Raw genomic sequence first — 699 nt, 5'->3', positions numbered from 1 at the left:
GGGGGGCGAGTGGCCGGCCGGCCAGCTGGGCCGGGCCTGCGGGGACTGAGCGCTGAGCCCGGCCGCCCGCAGGGGTGGTGCTGCAGACCTGGGTCCTGAACCGGTACCGGATGGTGCAGCTGGAGATCATCGACCAGGTGGTCATGTCCTACGGCGGCCTGCGTGGGGCCGTGGCCTTCGCGCTGGTGGTGCTCCTGGACGAGAGGAAGGTCAAGGAGAAGAACCTGTTTGTCAGCACCACCATCGTCGTCATCTACTTCACCGTCATCTTCCAGGTAGCCCCGCGGGCCGCGGCCCCTCTCGGGCCCTAATTGCGTTGTGTAATTTTAGTAACTGGGAGCCGCTTTGTAGGTTTCCACGTGGCCCCACAGGGGACGCAGCCCCGTTCGGCCTGAGCGTCCTTCCCGGCCGGTGCAGAGCCCCAGTTAGCGGGCACCGGCTGGCGCTGTGCGGCGGCCAGCGCGGGCTGGGGCGCCCCGCCGGGCCCAGGCCGGCCTGTGGGGCCGGGCGGGGGTGTAGTCTCCGCGGGGCTGGTAGGCCCCTGCCTGTGGTCACCCGCCTGTGCCCCAGGGCCTGACCATCAAGCCCCTGGTGCAGTGGCTGAAGGTGAAGCGGAGCGAACACCGCGAGCCCAAGCTCAACGAGAAGCTGCACGGCCGGGTAGGGCGGGGCGGGGCCGTGGGGGCGGGGCGTGGGGCG

The 699-nt window shown here is 71.0% G+C and overlaps 1 protein-coding gene across 1 annotated transcript in view; it reads left to right on the top strand.

The window, feature by feature from the left end:
• Positions 1–699, top strand: part of SLC9A3 (solute carrier family 9, subfamily A (NHE3, cation proton antiporter 3), member 3) — a 27,114-nt gene that overhangs the window by 22,483 nt on the left and 3,932 nt on the right. Inside the window, exons 3-4 of the mRNA XM_012734904.1 lie at positions 73–275; positions 571–660. Of these exons, the coding sequence (XP_012590358.1) occupies positions 73–275; positions 571–660 (293 nt within the window). The remainder of the gene's footprint in view (positions 1–72; positions 276–570; positions 661–699) is intronic.

The sequence above is a fragment of the Condylura cristata genome, unplaced genomic scaffold, assembly GCF_000260355.1.
Source record: "Condylura cristata isolate star-nosed mole 26May11 unplaced genomic scaffold, ConCri1.0 scaffold00091, whole genome shotgun sequence".
Taxonomy (NCBI): Eukaryota; Metazoa; Chordata; class Mammalia; order Eulipotyphla; family Talpidae; genus Condylura; species Condylura cristata.
This window is presented reverse-complemented; position numbering and strand designations above follow the sequence as displayed.